General features: G+C 41.3%; 2 protein-coding genes across 2 annotated transcripts; both read left to right on the top strand.

Moving 5' to 3' along the window:
- The first annotated feature begins 913 nt into the window (after window positions 1-913).
- On the top strand, window positions 914-2,166 carry LOC110931873. The gene is made up of 4 exons (XM_022175245.1): window positions 914-1,370; window positions 1,428-1,649; window positions 1,698-1,792; window positions 1,846-2,166. The coding sequence occupies exons 1-4, from the start codon at window positions 914-916 to the stop codon at window positions 2,164-2,166; spliced, it is 1,095 nt and encodes a 364-aa protein (XP_022030937.1).
- A 15,313-nt stretch (window positions 2,167-17,479) lies between these two features.
- Window positions 17,480-18,373, top strand: LOC110927886 (cytochrome P450 79B1). The gene is made up of 2 exons (XM_022171232.2): window positions 17,480-17,622; window positions 17,711-18,373. Exon 2 carries the CDS (start codon window positions 17,771-17,773, stop codon window positions 18,371-18,373), a length of 603 nt encoding a protein of 200 aa, XP_022026924.1. The 5' UTR covers window positions 17,480-17,622; window positions 17,711-17,770.
- The last annotated feature ends 330 nt before the right edge of the window (window positions 18,374-18,703 follow it).

Below are 18,703 nucleotides of genomic sequence, written 5' to 3'. Positions count from 1 at the left end.
CAAGTTATATCGTCTTTTATGACGATGACAATTGTAGTCTATGACACCCAGTCCAAAGGTGAAGAACTATGTTCAAACTTTAAAGCCCCTGATCTAATAAGATTATGGCTTATATTGTAACAAGTGACAGGGCCTTCTATGCCATATTCTAAATGTCCTTCGAGACAAGCCCGTGAGCTATATAATATTGTCAATATGACAGTGACAGTTGTGACATATGATCCCCTGTCTAATATATAAAGGACTATGTCCTATTTTAATGCCTTAGATGGTTCTTTTGTAACCTAGGCTAACTATAATAAAATAATTTTGAAATAAACATTCATAAGAAATGTTATAATTTAACGGCCTATATGGTTCATTTAATACCATGGCTTATTAATCATCAAAAACGATGATTTATTTAAAATTTCAACTAAATAGTTGTTATTATTTGTGAATAGCACTAAAGCTTCAATATGGTAACCTCCGACGAAGCACATAGCAGTACTACGGAAAGAAACGCTACTGTGAATATAAATGTTACTAGCGCTGATCTTCAGGCTATGATAGACGCATCCGTGAGTAAAGCTGTGGAAAAAGTTCTTAAGGAGTCGAGTGCTACTCGCTGCAAGTCCTACTCCAGACCACATACATCTAAAAGGGAAGAATCGGTTCGTTCATCAACTATAAAGAATGAACCATCAAAGAAAATTGTTTTTGATCAGGAACCCCATTCCTCCAAAGGTTGCACTTATAAATACTTCGTCTCTTGCAAACCAAGAGACTTCAATGGAGAAAAGGGAGCCATTGATTGTATGAAGTGGTTAGATGAAATGGAATCTGTTGTAGATATCAGTGGTGTGCAAAAGAAGACATAGTGAAATATGTGTCTCAGTCGTTCAAGGGCGATGCCCTAACGTGGTGGAAAGCGATGGTGCAATCCATGGGGAAGATCCCCCTCTATAGTTTGTCATGGTCCAAGTTTGCGGACCTGGTAAAAGAAACTTACTGCCCTCAACATGAGGTGGAAAAAGTAGAGACAGACTTCTTGACTCTGGTCATGAAGAATTTGGATTGCAGGACCTACGTCACTGATTTTAATTCCATGTCAAGATTGGTCCCATATCAGGTTACCCCCGAGCCTAAGCGCATTGCATGCTTTATTGGTGGCCTAGCGCTAGAGGTTAAAGGGAATGTAAAGGCTTCAAGGCCTGCTACCTACAGATCAGCTGTGGATCTGTCTCTGTCCCTCACATTAGATGTTATTAGAAGCGGGTCTGGAAAGACCACTGATGAGGGAAAGATAAAAAGAGAAGATGATAACTCTCACCGTTCTGATAAGAAGAAAAAGGGGAGATTTGGCTTCAAGAAGAACCAGGATAGATCAGGCGAGAAGCCCACCTGCAAAAACTGTAACCGCAGGCATTGGGGGTAGTGCACCATAGACTCACAGGCTAAACCATGTGGAATTTGTAAGAAGAAGGGTCACAAAACCCTGGAGTGCAAGAATTTGAAAGATGCAGTCTGCTATGGCTGCAATGAAAAGGGGCACATAAAAACAAATTGCCCCAAGAACGCGAAGAAGCCTGATGAGGCTAAGAAGGGGAATGTGAGGGCATTCTATTTAAATGCAAAGCAGGCGGTAAACGATGACAACGTTATAACAGGTACCTTCTTCATAAATGATATTTATGCTAGAGTTTTATTTGATTCAGGTGGAGATAAGTCTTTTGTAGACCTTAAGTTTAGTGAACTGTTAAATCTGCCCATTAGAACTCTAGACATTAAATATGAGGTAGAGCTTGCCGATGTACCTTAGAAACTGCTTCAACTATTCTTGATAGAAGTTCAATATCCATTAAGAATCATTCTATTCCGTTATCTCTTCTGCCAATGAAATTGGCGGGGTTTGACGTAGTTCTAGGCATGGATGGTTTATCACATAACCAAGCCCGTATCGCCTGTGATAAGAAACTCGTTGACATTAAAACCCCTTCCGGTGAGACGATCACCATTCAGGGAGATACACACTACGGATTGCCTGATCAAGTGTCAATACTTAAGGCATCCAAGTGTTTAAAAAGCGGATGTATTATCTACATGGTACAGGTAACAGTGGATGAGCCAAAGCCCAAGATAGAAGACAATCTAGTCATCGCTGACTACCCCGATGTTTTTTCCTGATGAGCTACCTGGATTACCTCCTAAAAGACAAGTTGAGTTCAGAATCGACATCATGCCAGGAGCTGCACCTGTTGCTCGAGCTCCATACTGTTTAGCGCCAACTGAAATGAAAGAGCTAACAGCCCAATTAGATGAACTTTTGGAAAAAGGCTTTATATAGCCCAGCTCGTCACCTTGGGGCGCATCAATTTTGTTTGTGAAGAAGAAGGACAGTTCAATGCGGCTGTGCATTGATTACCGTGAATTAAACAAAGTAACAATCAAGAATCGTTATCCTTTGCCCAGGATCGATGATCTGTTCGATGAACTTGAAGGGGCCAGCTTCTTCTCAAAGATTAATTTAAGGTTGGGGTATCATCAACTCAAGGTTAGAACTGAAGACGTGCCCAAGACCGCATTCAGAACTAGATACAACCATTATGAATTCTTAGTGATACCTTTTGGGCTCACTAATGCACCTGCAACATTCATGGATCTCATGAATAGAGTCTTCAAGCCGTACTTAGATAAGTTTGTCATTGTCTTCACAGACGACATTCTTATCTACTCCCGTAATCAAGCTGATCACGAGAAACATCTTCGATGTATCTTAGACCTTTTACAGTCGAAGAAGCTTTATGCTAAATTCTCCAAATGCGAATTCTGGTTTCGTGAAGTCCAATTCCTTGTACATGTTGTAAGTGAACGTGGAATCCAAGTGGATCCCGCCAAGATTGAAGCGATCATGAACTGGGAAGCACCTAAGACACCTTCAGAAATCCGTAGTTTCTTAGGTCTGGCTGGATACTATAGGAGGTTCATTGAGAACTTTTCAAGGATAGCCACTCCTTTGACTACCTTGACCCGCAAGAATGTTAAATTTATTTGAGGTCCTAAATAGCAAGAATCTTTTGAGATTCTCAAGCACAAGCTCAGTAATGCTCCCATGTTGACCTTGCCTGAAGGTATAGAAGAATTTGTTGTCTATTGTGATGCTTCGCACACTGGCATGGGCTGTGTGCTTATGCAAAGAGGCAAGGTGATTGCCTACGCATCATGACAGTTGAAGGTGCACGAAAGGAATTACACCACCCACGACTTGGAATTTGGTGCTGTTGTATTTGCACTAAAGTTATGGAGACACTATATATATGGAACAAAGTGTATTATATACACTGATCATAAAAGTCTCCAACACCTGTTTAATCAGAAAGATTTGAACATGCGACAACGCCGATGGATGGAGACGTTGAATGACTATGATTGCGAGATTCGCTACCATCCTAGCAAAGCGAATGTAGTCGCTGATGTCACACCCCCAAAATACCACATGCGGAAACCCCCGCGAGGCGTGTGACGTGCCAGGATCTAGCCACCAATCACATTGAACTAATAGTTAATTAATAAATAAAATTCTCATTAAAGTAAACAATGCATTTCAAAATGTTTAATTTAAAACACGATCATGTTCAGCGGAAGTAAAATTTAATTGTCCAAGCATTTCCAGAAACCATAATATTCAATAAGCCAATGTTCAAAGTAACTCCAAGCATCACGACCCATGACTACTTCAGCATCCCAGACTGCAAGTCCCATGACCCGTATCTAACGACCTGCAAGCATGCAGACAAGTGTATCAGCACAAAGCTGGCCAGTTCACAGTTTTGCAAAAACGTTTAGTTGCCAAGTGTTTAGTTTAAAAGCATGTTGATAATAACTCGAGTACCGAAAGTTGGCGTAAGTTTTTTTGCCCTTCCCAATGCCTTTCAACATTGGTCGAGTGGTTAAGGTCATTAGTTCACGCCCGTCCTCCCCGGTACGGTGTGAGGGTGCCAAACCTAATAGCGCTATCAACTAATAACCCCGTTGCCTCCCCGGCAACTAGTTCGGTAGTAGATGGGACTTAAGGTGATAGACTTGAATGTCTTATCCAACATCGAATTTAAACCCAATAAAACCCATACTTCTCCCCGGAATATCTACCAGTTGTCCCTCCCTAGGACGCATGCTTGAAAAAGAGTAGTGAACTCACCTTGGATTGCTCGGTTGGTTATTTACTTGTTTCAAGTTGGTCAACCACGTCCTATGATGGTTACTGATACTCATTAGTTTCGTACACAAGTTGTCACGTATTTTTCTTACACATATTTAGCAAATGATGTACAAGTGTCACACGTATCAACATTCCACACGTATAAGTCTTAACAGTTAGTCAGGTGACAGAACAGTCCAGTGTTATCGTGTGGCCCAATAGTCTGTGTATGGCCCAAAACAGTCTAAAGCTCGTTTCGAGTGGACATCAGTCGAAACCATAAGGTCTCGACTCGCAAACTCAAGGTCTCATGTCGAAACTGGCGATCTCGGGTGAAAACTTCATTAGTCAAAACCCCAATGTTTCGGGTCAGGTCTCGAGTCGGAACCGGGCTGATCTCGACTCACAAACTATCCGGTTTCTAGTCCACCTATTGTGTGATGTTTATTGATGAGTCGGAACTACAAAGGTCTCGAGTCAGAACCAACTGGTTTTGACTTGCAACCTTAGCCGTAACCTAGTACAATGTAACTGACACAAATTTTTGGTTAACAATTGTTCCGTGAAGTCAGCAAACACCTTGTCACATTCCAAAACAGATCAAACAACATGATTTAACAGTTATTATCCATGTTCATACAAACCCTAATTGTCGTCACTAATCAACACCAGTAATACCACAATATTGACATCGAAACTATGAGCATTAGAACCCACGAATATCATCAACATAATTACTAACATGTGATCCTAACTCATCACTTAAACCAGAACAAAAAAAAAAAACCAATCATAAACATCATCCAACTCGATCAATAAGCATGCATACAACCCGATTCAATGGCACGTTATTTATCAACCCTAGATCAAAATTATCATGATATCATAAACCAACAACCTAAACCCGAGATTTTTCATCATATTTTCACATCGGTTTTCATGAACACAAAACAACATTTCATTCTTCGCAAGGATACTCATGACCAATCATTCAATTCGGATCTATGAACACAATTTCAACAAGGGTTCTATTATCATAAAACCCTAACACATCAACATATAACAATACAACCATGTGTAACAAGAGAATCACATTCGAACAATGATAAGAACATACTAACCGAAAGAACAAGATGGAAATCAAGAAGACTCTTTGAGAGGAACCAAGGGCTGCCGTCGGTTCGCTTGAGAGAGAAGGAGAGCTAGGGTTTTGCTAATTCTGTGATTATGGTAAAATGCCCTCCATAATTACCATTAGATGTGTAACCACTCAACACCCGTGGGCCGGGCCTAGTTAGGCTTGATGAAGAGTGTGGGTCGAAACCGAGAGGTACATGGGTTACGGGGTGTGCGAGTGTAAGAGAGGTGCGCGACCAAGATTATAAAAACCAACCTACCCTTTTAACAAATAACCAAAACACATATATAAGTGCATCCATTCAATTATGACCAAACACATTTAATCATTTAGTACGAGGTACACCTAGTTTACATCACAGAACAAAGTGCGAGAGAAACCACGTACATAGGAAAGGCCTTGAAAATACAGGTTGTCACCTGATCCACAACTTGATAGAAATTTCGTCCCGAAATTTGAGTAGCAGTCTTAGGGAAATGAAGTGATAAGTCAGGATGACGTCAGGATGACTGTGGATTTTCTTCAGGTGCCACATCATCCCCAACTTGAAAAGGAATTTCGTCCCGAGATTCAGCGGTCACATCAGGATTTGACTCAGCAGTTTTGAATAATTGAGGATACTTGAGCTTCATCTGATCCTCGCGTTCCCACGTGAAATCTGGTCCACGTCTTGAGTTCCAACGAACTCTCACGATCGGAATTCGACTGTGTTTATGAGCCTTAACTTCCCGGTCCATAATTTTAATAGGTTCTTCCACAAATTGTAACTTATCGTTAATCTTCAATTCATCAGACAAACACTTCTTTAGGTTCGAGACATGAAAGACATCGTGTACGTTACCCAATTCATCGGGTAACTCAAGTTTATACACCACTTTACCGATTCGTTCCAGAATTTTAAATGGCCCAACGTAACATGGATTAAACGTGTCGCGCTTCCCAAAGCGCACCACACTCTTCTAGGGTGAAACTTTCAACATAACACGATCGCCTACAGCGAATTCCAAGGGTTTCCAACGCTTATCAACGTAGCTTTTCTGGCGATCACAAGCTGCCGCCATGCGGTTTCTAATCTGAACGATCTTCTCAGAAGTTTCAAGTACAAGTTCTGGACCTGTAATTTGGTTGTCACCCACCTCAGCCCAACAAAGAGGAAATCGTCATTTCTGCCCATATAATGCCTCGAACAGAGCTGCCTGAATACTGGAATGGTAACTGTTGTTGTAGGAAAAATCTACCAAGGGTAGGTGTCTTTCCCAACCTCTGCGAAAATCGATCACACATGCTCGCAGCATGTCTTCAAGTGTCTGGATGGTTCGCTCGCTTTGACCATCTGTCTGAGGGTTATAAGCAGTGCTCATGTCAAGACGTGAGTCAAAAGATTTGTACATTGCCTGCCACAAATTAGATATAAAACGCGGGTCACAATCAGAGATGATAGAGGTTGGCACCCCATGCCTAGAAACCACCTCTTTTAGGTAAATGCCAGCAAGCTGCGAAAACTTGTCAGTTTCCTTGATCGCAAGGAAGTGTGCAGATTTCATGAGACGATCGACGATCACCCAAATGGTATCGTTTCCGTTTTGAGTTCTAGGTAGACCACTGACGAAATCCATGGCAATCTATTCCCATTTCCACATGGGTATCTCTGGTTGCTGAAGCTGACCACATGGTTTTTGGTATTCCACCTTGACTTTTGCACAAGTCAAGCATTTGCTCACGTACGTCGCTATGTGGGCCTTCATGCCTGGCCACCAATACAAGGCTTTTAGATCCTAATACATCTTATCAGAACCCGGGTGTATAGAGTATCGAGACTTGTGTGCCTCGTCCATCATAAGCTCTCTGATGTTACCATAAAAAAGAACCCATATTCGCTCCATGAAATACCGAATATCACCAAATTTCGTTACAAGTTGTTTCTCCATGCCCCGCATGGCTTCAGCCTTAAGGTTCTCGTCTTTCAACGCTTCGATTTGGGCAAAACAGATCTGGTCAGGAAGATTGGAGTGAACGGTGAGCTGCAGAGCTCGAACACGTTTAGGTTTCGTTTCCTTCCGACTAAGGGCATCAACTACAACGTTGGCTTTGCCAGGATGATACTTGATTTCACAGTCGTAATTATTTAAGAGTTCCACCCAGCGACGTTGTCGCATGTTCAACTCTTTCTGATCAAAGATATGCTGAAGGCTCTTGTGGTCAGTATAAATAGTGCCTTTAGTACCGTACAAGTAATACCTCCAGATTTTCAGTGCAAAAATCACGGTTCCCAACTCCAGTCGTGAGTCGTGTAGTTCTTCTCGTGAATCTTCAAATGTCGAGAAGCATAAGCTATCACTTTCTCGCGTTGCATCAGCACGCAACCGAGACCCTGAATCGAAGCATCACAATACACCACGAAATCATTGGTACCCTCAGGTAAGCATAAGATTGGTGCACTATAGAGTTTTTTCTTCAGAAGCTGAAAGGCGTCTTCCTGTTTTGTTCCCCAAGAATATACCACACCTTTCAGAGTCAATACGGTAAGAGGCTGAGCGATCTTCGAAAATCACTCGATGAATTTGCGATAGTACCCAGTGGGACCAAGAAATTGCCGTACCTCGGAAGGATTTTTCTGTGCCGCCAAGTTTCTGATAGAATCGATTTTAGCGGGATCCACGTGTATTCCGAGCTCGTTAACTATGTGACCAAGGAAGTGTACTTCTCGAATCCAGAAGTCGCACTTAGAGAATTTTGCGTAAAGCTGCTCCTTCCTCAGGAGCTCCAAGATAAGACGCAAGTGCCGCTCGTGGTCCTCCTTGTTCTTAGAGTAGATCAGAATGTTGTCGATAAACACCATGACAAAATCGTCGAGATACGGTTTGCACACACGGTTCATGAGATCCATGAATACCGCTGGTGCGTTAGTTAACCCGAATGGCATGACCAGAAACTCATAATGGCCGTACCACGTTCGAAAAGTTGTTTTAAGAACATCCTCCTCTCGGACTCGCATCCGATGATAGCCTGATCTTAAGTCTATTTTCGAATAGAAGCTTGACCCTTGCAACTGGTCAAACAGATCGTCGATGCGTGGTAGAGGGTAACGGTTCTTGACTTTCACCTTGTTGAGCTCGAGGTAATCAATACACATGCGAAAAGACCCATATTTCTTCTTCACGAACAAGACTAGAGCTCCCCAAGATGAAGAACTAGGTTGGATAAATCCTCTATCCAATAGTTCTTGAAGTTGATTAGACAGTTCTTGTAACTCCCCTGGTGCAAGACGATAAGGAGCGCGAGCGATCGGGGCCGCTCATGGCGTAAGATCAATCTGGAATTCCACCCGACGATATGGAGGTAATCCTAGAAGTTCTTCAGGAAACACATCTGGAAAATCATGAACGACCGATAGATTCTTAATCCTTTTCTCCTCACGCTGTGTATTAGTAACGAGGGCTAAAATAGCAGGACAACCCTTTCGTAAACACTTCTGGGCTTTCAGCGCTGAAATGATGCCAACCATTGCACCACTTAGATGGCCTTGGACTGACAAGAATTCTCCACTAGGGAGAGGAATACGCCCGATTTTCTCTTTACAGAGAATTTCCGCCTGGTGCTTAGACAACCAATCCATACCAACAACTACATCGAAGCTACCGAGAGTAACAGGGAGAGGGTCAATGTCAAACACTTGACCCGCAAGATCGAGTTTGCACCCTAACAGGACGTGTGAGGCTTCAGTTGACTTGCCATCAGCCAATTCCACTACGTGTTTGGTTTCTAGAGGTGTTGGGGCTAACCCTAACTGTCGACTGAACTCCAAAGACACATAACTCCAATCGGCACCAGAGTCTAATAATACGGAAGCAAAAAGGTTGTTCACAGAAAACGTACTAGTCACGACATTGCCATTGTTCCTAGCATCAACCGCACCAATCGTAAACACTCTTCCACGTGCACCATTACCACCATTATTTCCGTTGTTGTTGTTGTTCCCAGCATTGTTGTTATTATTGTTCCCCGCGTTGTGGTTATTCTGGCAGTTGTTATTCCCCTTGTTATTGGCATTCTGGTTCAACTGAGGGCAATCCCTCCTGAAGTGGCCATCATCCCCGCACTGAAAACATCCCTTCCGGTTACCTTGGTTTGGTTGGGGTGGTTGCCTTTGCTATTGCTACGGCTGCTGTTGCTTCTGTTGCTGATACTGCTGTTGCTGTTGCTTTGGAAACGGGGCCCTACAATCCTTTGCCATATGCCCCACTTTATCGCACCTATGGCAGGCTCGGGTACACGGTCCACGGTGATGATAATTGCACTTGTTGCACTTTGGCAGCCTTCCCACGTAGGAACCTTTGTTCGGGTTGCTGCTCTGGTTTTGATAAACAAAAGACGACTGGCTGAAACTATGACTATTGCTGTTGTCTAGTTTCTTCTGTGATTGGTTTGCGCTGGACACCTTGTCCGTATCGTTCCATTTACGCTTGTTATCAGTAGTGGGAGTTGCAGCAGTTGTAGCACTACGAGGTGGTAGCGAACCACACTCAACTTCCTGGTCGGTGATCTTGTGAGCTAAACGGATGATTTAGGGCAAATTATCAAGATTGGCTGCAGTAACTAAGCCCTTGACTTGCGACGCTAGGCCGTTGATGTATAGCTCGATTCTTCTGTGTGGTGGTCATGATAAGTTAGGACACATGTTCGCAAGTTCGTGAGATCGCTTCGTGTACGCCTCAATCTCAAATCCCACCACCTTCAGGTTGTAATATTCGTTCTCCAACTTCTGAATTTCATCACGAGGACAGTACTCCTTCCGTATCAACTCCTTGAAGTCATCCCATGTGGTTGAATTTGCCATCTCGTTGCCTAACATCTGCACCTGGGCGTTCTACCAGGTTAATGCACCATCCTCCAATGTGCACGTAACATACTTCACCCTGTCCCCAGCAGGACAGTTACACATAGCAAAAACTGACTCGGCTTTCTCGAATCATCGGAGTAGTCCTACTGCTCCTTTAGTTCCACTAAACGTCTGAGGCTTACAATCCATGAACGTCTTAAACGTGCAAGCAGGCAGATTGTTCTGGTTCACAGGTTGACCTAAAGACGGAAGAGAATACAACGCATGAGTGAGAGTCGAGTACACGCCACAGGAATATATAGCATTTGGTACATAACATACCAGCCTGCTGAGCTGCTAAAGCTTCAGCCACGCGAGTATTGATTAAATCAATCAGTTCCGCTTGGGACATAACAATGCTGCCACGTTCCGCTTGGGACATAACAATGTTGCCACGTCCATCGCCGCGACCACCACCGCGACCACCATTGCGTCCACCACGTCTGCTCATGATTCTATAAAAGATGAGTGGAAAAGGTTAAGAATTGCGATCGAGTAGAAGTCAATCATTGCTATGACTTCTATGTATTACATAATTCCCCCATTATGTAGAATAATAAGGTAGGACACCCTTCCACACTTGTTAAGTCTTACTAGGACTCGCATGCACCCCACATTATTATTATGTGTGCACCCATAATGATAATGCAGTTTGCATGTTCATCTCAGCTCCTCTTAAGTCGCGCTAAAAGGTTCCCCGGATTCGAGTGACGAAACGAATGATATCACAAAATTTAGGATCACAAAAGTCTAGAGGACTACCAAAGCATCGTAACAAAATAAAAAAAACACATATAATCACATCGTAGTGCCAAGTGTGCAACCATACACAATATCATAAGTAGGTGTACACCTAGGTATGTAATGCATAAAGTAAACAAAAGACGAACCTTGCAATCTGGAGCTGAGTGTCATGGTCGATTTCAGAACTGTTTGGTTATAGTCTGGTTTTATAAAAACGTTTTAAAACCTAGTTCACTATAACCAGTGGCTCTGATACCAAACTGTCACACCCCCAAAATACCACATGCGGAAACCCCTACGAGACGTGTAACGTACCAGGATCTAGCCACCAATCACATTGAACTAATAGTTAAGTAATAAATAAAATTCTCATTAAAGTAAACAGTGCATTTCAAAATGTTTAATTTAAAACACGATCATGTTCAGCAGAAGCAAAATTTAATTGTTCAAGCATTTCCAGAAACCATAATATTCAATAAGCCAATGTTCAAAGTTACTTCAAGCATCACGACCCATGACTACTCCAGCATCCCAGACTGCAAGTCCCATGACCCGTATCTAACGACCTGCAAGCATGCAGACAAGTGTATCAGCACAAAGCTGGCGAGTTCACAGTTTTGTAAAAACGTTTAGTTGCCAAGTGTTTAGTTTAAAAGCATGTTGATAATAACTCGAGTACCGCAAGATGGCGTCAGTTTGTTTGCCCTTCCCCAATGCCTATCAACATTGGTCGAGTGGTTAAGGTCATTAGTTCACGCCCATCCTCCCCGGTACGGTGTGAGGGTGACAAACCTAATAGCGCTATCAACTAATAACCCCGTTGCCTCCCCGGCAACTAGTTCGGTAGTAGATAGGACTTAAGGTGATAGATTTGTGTATCTTATCTAACATCAAATTTAAACCCAATAAAACCCATATTCCTCCCCGGAATATCTACCAGTTGTCCCTCCCCAGGAAGCATGCTTGAAAAACAGTAGTGAACTCACCTTAGAATGCTCGGTTGGTTATTTACTTGTTTCAAGTTGGTCAACCACGTCCTATGATGGTTACCGATACACATTAGTTTCGTACAAAAGTTGTCACGTATTTTTCTTACACATATTTAGCAAATGACGTACAAGTATCACACGTATCAACATTCCACCCATATAAGTCTTAACAGTTAGTCAGGTGATAGAACAGTCCAGTGTTATCGGGTGGCCCAATAGTCTGTGTTTGGCCCAAAACAGTCTAAAGCTCGTTTCAAGTCGACATCAGTCGAAACCATAAGGTCTCGACTCGCAAACTCAAGGTCTCGAGTCAAAAGCAGCGATCTCGGGTGAAAACTTCATTAGCCGAAACCCCAATGTTTCGGGTCAGGGCTCGAGTCGGAACTGGGTTGATCTCGACTCGCAACCTATCCGATTTCGAGTCCACCTATTGTGTGATGTTTAATGATGAGTCGGAACTATGAAGGTCTCGAGTTAGAACTAACTGGTTTCGACTCGCAACCTCAGCCGTAACCTAGTACAATGTAACTGACACAAATTTTTGGTTAACAATTGTGCCGTGAATTCAGCAAACACCTTGTCACATTCGAAAACAGATCAAACAACATGATTTAACAGTTATTATCGATGTTCATACAAACCCTAATTGCCGTAACTAATCAACACTAGTAATACCACAATATTAACATCGAAACTATAAGCATCATAACCCATGAACATCATCAACATAATTACTAACATGTGATCCTAATTCATCACTTAAACCAGAACAACAAAACCAATCATAAACATCATCCAACTCGATCAACAACCATGCATACAACCCGATTCAATGGCATGTTTTTTATCCACCCTAGATCAAAATTATCATGATATCATAAACCAACAACCTAAACCCGAGACTATTTCATCATACTTACACATCGTTTCTCATGAACACAAAACATCGTTTCATTCTTCGCAAGGATTCTCATGACCAATCATTCAATTCGGATCCATGAACACAATTTCAACAAGGGTTCTATTATCATACAAACCTAACACATCAACATGTAACAATACAACCATGTGTAACAAGAGAATCACATTCGAACAATGATAAGAATAGACTAACCGAAAGAACAAGATGGAAATCAAGAAGATTCTTCGAGAGGAACCAAGGGCTGCCTTCGGTTCGCTTGAGAGAGAAGGAGAGCTAGGGTTTTGCGAATTCTGTGATTATGGTAAAATGCCCTCCATAATTACCATTAGATGTGTAACCACTCAACTCCCGTGGGCCAGGCCCAGTTGGGCTCTGTGAAGAGTGTGGTTCGAAACCGAGAGGTACATGGGTTACGGGCTGTGCGAGTGTAAGAGAGGTGTGCGACCAAGATTATAAAAAGCAACCTACCCTTTTAACATATAACAAAACACATATTTATGTGCATCCATTCGATTATGACCAAACACATTTAATCATTTAGTACGAGGTACACATAGTTTACATCACAGAACAAAGTGCGAGAGAAACCAAGTACATAGGAAAGGCCTTGAAAATACAGGTTGTCACAGCTGATGCGCCGAGCCGCAAGGAAAGAGTTAAGCCCATACGGATTAATGCCAAAAGCATTGAGCTTAAGAACAGCTTGAATGAAAAGTTGTTAACTGCGAAGAAGGAAGGCATGTTGAAAGCAAACCTTCTAGGTGAACGACTGGGTGGAACTATTGATCAGTTGTCACCTGGGAATGATGGGATCCTTAGGTTCATTGGTCGAAACTGGGTTCCAATCTATGGAGGACTTAGAGATTTAATCCTCGAGGAAGCGCACAACTCTAAATATTCAGTTCACCCTGGAGGTGACAAGATGTATTAAGATTTGAAGGCAAATTATTGGTGGATAGGTTTGAAGAAATCCATAGCCACACATGTAGCTAAGTGTCTGACGTGCTCACAGGTTAAAGCCGAACATCAAAAGCCTCAAGACTGCTACAACAACTAGAAATTCCCACGTGGAAATGAGAAATGGTAACTATGGATTTTTTAACCAAGTTACCTAAAACTAAGCATGGTAATGATACGATATGGGTTATTGTTGATAGACTGACTAAGTCAGCTCATTTTTACCCATAAAGGAGACTCATAGCTCCGATAAATTGGCAAAGTTATATGTGCACGAGATTGTATCCCTTCATGGAGTGCGAGTATCTATTGTATCCGATAGAGATACTAGATATACATCTCACTTCTAGATATGTTTCCAGTAATCTTTGGGCACTCGTTTGAATTTCAGTACGGCTTACCGTCCTTAGACGGATGGACAGAATGAGCGTACTATTCAAACGTTGGAAGACATGCTTCGTGCATGTGTCATTGACTTGGGTGGTAGTTAGGATAACCATCTCCCCCTCATTGAATTCTTCTACAATAACAGTTATCTACGAGCATAAAAGCTGCACCTTTCGAAGCAGTGTATGGGAGAAAATGTAGAACGCCCGTTTGTTCGGCAGAAGTTGGGGAGGCCCAATTATCAGGACTTGAGATATTCCTAGAAACGAGGGATAAGATTATACAAATCCATGATCGTCTACAAGCCGATAGGGACAGGCAAAACAGCTACGCTGATAAGAGGTGTAAACCTCTAAAGTTCCAGGTTGGGGACAAAGTCTTACTAAAAGTATCACCTTGGAAAGGTTTGATGCGTTTTGGTAAGAAGGGCAAGTTAAGCCTAAGATATATTGGACCATTCAAGATTATCGAATGTGTCAGGTTTGTGGCATACAAATTGAATCTGCCTGAGGAGCTCAGTGGAATTCAGAATGTGTTCCACATCTGCAATCTAAAAATAATGTCTTGCCGATGAGTGGCTAGCAATGTCTCATGAAGGCGTGCAGATTGATAAAAACCTGCGATTTATAGAAAAACCAATATCGATTGAGGATCGACAGGTTAAAAAGCTCCGAAGGAAACATGTGCCTATAGTAAAAGTTAAATGGGATGCCCAAAGAGGCCCCAAATAACGTTGGAGGTCGAGTCCACTATGCGACAAAAGTACCCCCACTTGTTTCAGTAAAACTCGAGGTCGATATTTCTTTTAGGTGGGTGAGGATGTAACACCTCGTAAAATCGTGTCCAATAATGTGTTGACACGTGTCCTAAACCCTAAAGATGTCAAACATTGACTATAAAGGACTATTATTGACAAATGATGAAAAGATGTATGTGGAGGGACTAAAAGTGTCAACATGCATAACCTATGCCTCTGAATGACCTTTTACGGTACTCATATTCATTAGTAGGCCAAACGTTGGACGTACGAAACCGTTTGTAAAATAAATAAAAAGTTTGTGAATCGAAGGGTAAAAAGCGTCAACATGTTAATTAAACCTCTGAGTGACCTTTTAATGAACCCGGAGCTAAACGATGCTTGTTACACTTCCAAGAATACTTGAAACCTGACTTGAAGGGCCAAAAGTGCTAAAAATAAAAGTTATTTCGAGTTAAAAAGGTATAGGGACTGAAATTGCCAAACATTTAAAAGTTTGGCTGAGATTATAGGGGGTCGCAGGCCGCAACCGGCCCCCTTGTTTTGTGTCGTGGGCCGCGAGGGAGTCACTAGCACATAATGTAACTGCCAGCTACATGTTGCAGCCTTACTCCCCGCTCATACCACCATGCACTCTGTAAATCGATACCAGGAGCTTATTGATGGTTTTTAAAACCTCCATGGACACCTGGAACAATCTCTAGAGTCCCCTAGACACTTGGCTTGATCTAAGAACACCTGAAAACACTATAAATAGATGTGTTCATCCATCTATTTTCCTTGCACCACTCAATTTCTCTTATCTATTGCTCTCTTGGAGATTCCTGGATTAAGGAGACTCCCTTTTAGTTAAAGATTCGAGCTAGGACCCTTTGTAAGTGTCCTTAGCCATTGGTTTTCGTTTTATAGGCTTTTAAAAGCCGAAAGTCAAAGTTTTTCAATAAACGCTTTGACTTTTGGTTTAAGCCATTATGATCCAGCCATTGTGCGGGGCGAACATGGCTACGTGATCGTAATTAGGTAGGTGTTAATCCCTCAAAAGGGCACCTCCTAATTATCACGTTTACTTGGTCAATTGTCGGGTCAAAGTTATCTGTACTATATTATAAAACATTTCCCAAGGATACCTGCAAAAGTTAAGTAATTACAATTTATACTGCTTATGGTACAACACTTAATTACCTTAGTTAGGGGGCATAATTGTCCTTCTATTAATCTAAATGGCATAAATCCAAATAATAAATTAGAAGACAATTGTGAATGAATGCCTGTATGCATTCTTAACCGATACTATATAATTAGAAATGATTTATTATAATGGATATAAACCCCAATAATAAAGACAATGGTCATAATAAAGACAATGGTGAATGAATGTCTGTATGCATTCTTAACCGATACTATATTGGCTACAGGAACTGATTAAGGAATGCTAAGTGGCCAATAATTAAACCACATTAATTCAGATACTAAATATATTGACACCACCCTTCTACATATACTTCAAGTGGGGTTGTTATATTACAAAACTCGATCATTGTTTCGTCGCAGAGTTGATACCACTGCACCTACGTTTGCCGCCACCAGTCTAATCTTCACGAATAGGTACCAAGATCACTTTCTTCTTCCTTACAAACTTTGTTTTGTAATTTTTACAGCCACCACTCGCCGAGACAGCCACCTGGAACTGCTGTCGTTGGTTCAAATCGCCTTCTTTCACTGCTTGACACAACGCCGCTGGCAACTATCGATTATTCGAGGTATTAATTCTGATCTGGTTCATCACATATGTTCTATAGGCCTACGTTCATTTCCAGCGACTACTCAATCTAATATTGGTTTACACAAGATGAACAAACATACTATATGTTTCAAGAAAAAAAAATAGAGTTTTGTTTGTTCGTTTTTCCGCTACTGTGTATATATCGAGATATGATTTGTGTGTGTTAATTATTAGTATCCATTGTGATCGTTGTTGTTGCGAAGTCGCTCAAAGCCGCGAACTACAAAGCGGCGTTGCGTAGAGTCCTTCAACAATCGACACGTTCTAAATCATTTGTTTTGGATTTGTCTCGCCCACTCTTTAAGGTAACCAATATGACCACCATTTGTTGATTTAATATGAAAAATGAACACCACCATTTGCAGTTCACCAATGGATGAGACAACATGTATACCGAAAGATACCTTAGGTACTAAGTCAATATCAAAACTACTGCGATGTATTTACACGCAAACAATATTCTTTTTGCTACATTTGTTTTCCTTTAATATTTAATCTACCCTTATTTTTTTTTTTTGTTTTTAGAAATCGTTATGGTCTCATCTGCTGTTTCATAATTCGCATGATATTTATTGCAAGTTTAATCTGTAACAAGCATTCCATAGGTTAGTCCCAACTGAAATATACCCGTTTGTAGTTGAATTCTTTGTCCAGTTTCACCAAAAAGACTTGAAAGATCATTCTCACCCTCAAATTAATTTTTTTTTTTTTTTGTTTCTCTGTTTGATATTCGAAATCAGATTGAGAAGATTATGTGATTTCTTTGATTGATGAGAGGATTAAGCAATGGAAAGATGGTGTTAGGACTAAACAAGATGACTTATTAGACGTGTTCATCAACATTAATAATCCGCGACTAAATGCTAACGAAATAAAAGCCCAGATCCTTGTATGATTAAAAAAAAATTTGATCTCTTTGCTTTCAAGATATCACTCATTGTTTTGTTATTTTTATTAGTTATTGTTGTGTGCCACAGAATCTAATTCTTGCAGCTTATGTTAGTGTTTCAAATAACATTGAATGGGTGATAGCGGAGATGATGAACAATCCGAAGATTTTCGATAAAGCTGTCCATGAGTTCGATTCGGTGGTGGGAAAGCATAAATTGGTTCATGAATCTGATCTACATCATCTCAATTACATCAAAGCTTGTGTAAAGGAGGCTCTGAGGTTGCACCCGATTGCACCTTTCAACCTCCCTCACGTGACAACTGCTGACTCTACTGTTGCTGGATACCTTATACCAAAGGGAAGCCACGTGATGGTGAGTCGTACTGGGCTAAGTCGGAACCCTGAAGTCTGGGATGACCCGTTGACTTTCAATCCGGACCGTCACATGAAGGGTAATAAGGAAGTGATGTTAACCGATCACAACCTTCACACGTTTTCGTTTAGCACTGGTTTGCGCGGGTGCCCAGGAGTGTTGTGGGGCTCGACCATGACCACAATGCTTCTAGCGAGGCTCGTTCAAGGGTTCATGTCGGAGTTGCCCCCTAACGAACGAGGTGTTGATCTCAACGAGAACCTACATGATATAGCAAGTGGCTTTAGCCAATCCTCGCCTGCCTCAACATATTTATCCCACTCTACACAATGCTTAACACTCGCTGAAAAAGTTATCTATACGTTTATAACATGAATGTGATGTATTAAAATAATGATCCCTACATTGTTTAATTGTTGTGCCATACAAAATTATGAAAATTCATTTGTATTACAAATTAAGTTATTTTCTCTTATATATGCTTTGATTGTAACTTGGGTGTGAAAACATTTATATACGTAAAAATCAAGTTGGGAGTAGTAACATACAATTGATCAAAATCAAATCTACCTCAGTTTTTTTATATACAAACGAAAGATTTTTATCCTTTTCGTTATTTTACTACTATAACATGACATGATTATTTTTATCTACATTTACACAACTGTTTTTATACAAAAGCGCACATGTGAGATATAACTGTTT

The sequence above is a fragment of the Helianthus annuus genome, chromosome 3, assembly GCF_002127325.2.
Source record: "Helianthus annuus cultivar XRQ/B chromosome 3, HanXRQr2.0-SUNRISE, whole genome shotgun sequence".
Classification (NCBI taxonomy): Eukaryota; Viridiplantae; Streptophyta; class Magnoliopsida; order Asterales; family Asteraceae; genus Helianthus; species Helianthus annuus.
Note: the sequence above shows the minus strand (reverse complement) of the source record. Positions and strands in the feature narration are given on the sequence as shown.